Raw genomic sequence first — 2,463 nt, 5'->3', positions numbered from 1 at the left:
TTTTAAATCAAAAGAATTTTGAGAAATTTTGTCTTTTCGACTCTTACCAGGAAATTGGAGTTACATCTCAATCAAAAATCAAAGTACGGTAATGAAAGATACCGTCAATTTTGTCTCGACTCAAGTCGACATTTTTATTTACTAAATCCCAAAGTCAAGTGGACAAATTCCTGTCTATTTAACCATTTCTTTATATTGGTGAGCAAGTTTATCTCCGAATAAAGCAACTCTTATGTGTTTACGCTATATGTGATATCTTGTATTATTTACCACCTTCAGGCACTAACATACTGGTCTTTTGAGTTTTTTCATTGACAGGTATTTAAAACTGATATGTGTTGGTAAGTTGGTTTATCATCCGAGATCTAAGGCTCCAAAGATTCCATCCCTGCAAATTTGCGAAAGGAAAAGACAGCAATGGGGGATAACAATGAGGAGATTGAGATTGATGATGTTGTCGTGGATCAACCCGCCGCCGCTGATAAAAATGAATTGATTATGCAGTTGATGCAACAAATCGCCGAAATGAGGGTCGAAATGCAAAGGATGTGAGATTTGCCCAATCCAATTTCGTCCTTCAACCCCCCAAGAGACGGAAGACCTCCACTCCACTTTCCTCCCTCGAACGCGGAACAGGTTCAGAATCTTTTCTCTAATTCTGCTCAAAATCCTCCAACTATTGACTCAACTATCCCCAATCCCCGTCACGCCACCACGTCGTGTCAAGCACCACATCATCCTCAAAACACTAACCTTCAAATCCTCCATCTCTCTCAAAACCAAAATACCGATCCTCAAAATTTCCCCCAAAATTATCAAGCCCCTCAAAATACCCAGAATCCCTCCATTGTTCCACCCATACCTCAAAAAAACTACTTTCCAAATCCGATCTTCAAATGAACCTTATGCCAACTGTTCCGAGCTTGATCACTATAAGGAACAGGAGAGAGAGTGGAGGTCAAAAGAAGAGGTAGTCAAGATGAATATGAAAGAAGAGATCAGGAAAGTCATGAAGGAGTTGCACTATATTTCCGAAGTTGATGGATTGAGCTATAAGGACTTGTGCATCCATCCGAATCTCGACCTTCCAGAAGGGTTCAAAGTGCCAAAGTTTGTCACTTTTAATGGAACAGGAAATCCTCTAGCACATCTGAAAGTTTATTGTGATCAACTTGTGGGAGTTGGCCAAAATGAAGCATTATTGATGCATCTCTTCGGTCGAAGTCTAAGTGGAGAAGCTCTGGAGTGGCTTACATCACAGGAGCTGAAACAATGGAAAAGTTGGAATGCGCTCGCAAAGGATTTCACGGAAAGATTTGGGCATAACGTAGAAGATGCTCCAGATCGCTACTACTTGGAGAAGATCAAACAGAAGTCTTCAGAAAATTATCGAGAGTACGCTTTTCGTTGGAGAAAAGAGGCCGCGAGAGTTAACCCTCCAATGTCTGAACGTGAGATCACTGAAATGTTCATTCGTACTCAAGAGCCTGAGTACTATGAAAGAATGTTGTGTATGATGGGACAAAAGTTTGTCGAGATTGTCAAAGTGGGAGAAGCTCTGGAAGATGGTTTCAAGACTGGAAAGCTCACCAAATTTACCGCATTGCGATCTAATGGAAAATTCAATAGAATTAGTGATATGGATAAATCAAAAGGAAAAGTGGAGGAGGTAAGTATGATCACGGCTACTCATATGAAGTCAGCTTCTCAAAAGAAATACCAAAACTATAATGTCAATCAGGAAAAATTTCCTCGCCCAAAGTTCAGAAAGGCTCCTAAAGTATTTACGCCATTAAGGGAGTCTCAAACTCAACTTTATGAAAGGTTGAAAGCAATGTGTATGCTCTATCCTATAGAAGGAAGACCAGCCAATCCTTTGGGAAAATTTTACAGAGCTGACCACAGATGTGCTTATCATTCAGGAGCCGTTGGACACGACACGGAGAATTGTTCAACTCTGAAGCACAAAATACAAAACATGATCAACAACAACTTGATCAATATTGAGGAAAACCACCTGAGTGGATGACATATTGGATGCTCAAGAGTGAGTTCAAGACAATTCCGAACTGAGTCATTTGAAGATATTCTTTCGAGAAGAAGAATGCCCAACATTGGCCAAATTTTGCATATGAAGTTTGTTACCTTTATTTTGAAAATGTATCGCACATTTCTTGTAACGAACTACGTCTGACCTGAATTCTCAAGAACGAGATACGTAGGCGGCCTATGTCGGCTTCAGTCACCCCATTTATTCCCCTTGATTATTCCTTTGAGAACGAACTACGTCTGACCTGAATTCTCGAGAATGAGATACGTAGGCGGCCTATGTCGACCTCGGTCACCCCATTTACCCCTTTAATCATTTCTTTGTTTGGAACTACGTTTGACCTGATTCCTGATTCAACGGGATACGTAGGCGCCACAACGACTCGGTCATATACCCAGAAGATTTCCATTTCT

At 40.7% G+C, this 2,463-nt stretch overlaps 1 protein-coding gene across 1 annotated transcript; it reads left to right on the top strand.

Annotated features, from left to right (window-relative positions):
* The first annotated feature begins 417 nt into the window (after positions 1 to 417).
* On the top strand, positions 418 to 2,029 carry LOC101251459 (uncharacterized). Its single transcript, XM_004253361.2, has 2 exons — positions 418 to 548; positions 838 to 2,029. Exons 1-2 carry the CDS (start codon positions 418 to 420, stop codon positions 2,027 to 2,029), a joined length of 1,323 nt encoding a protein of 440 aa, XP_004253409.2.
* Positions 2,030 to 2,463: the final 434 nt, after the last annotated feature.

Source organism: Solanum lycopersicum, chromosome 12 (genome assembly GCF_036512215.1).
Source record: "Solanum lycopersicum chromosome 12, SLM_r2.1".
NCBI classification, from domain to species: domain Eukaryota; kingdom Viridiplantae; phylum Streptophyta; class Magnoliopsida; order Solanales; family Solanaceae; genus Solanum; species Solanum lycopersicum.
This window is presented reverse-complemented; position numbering and strand designations above follow the sequence as displayed.

Coding starts and splice junctions, on each gene's coding strand:
- LOC101251459 (XM_004253361.2), top strand. CDS start 418: ATGGGGGATAACAATGAGGAGATTGAGATTGATGATGTTGTCGTGGAT. Junction 549..837: donor AGGGTCGAAATGCAAAGGAT/GTGAGATTTGCC, acceptor CAAAATACCCAG/AATCCCTCCATTGTTCCACC.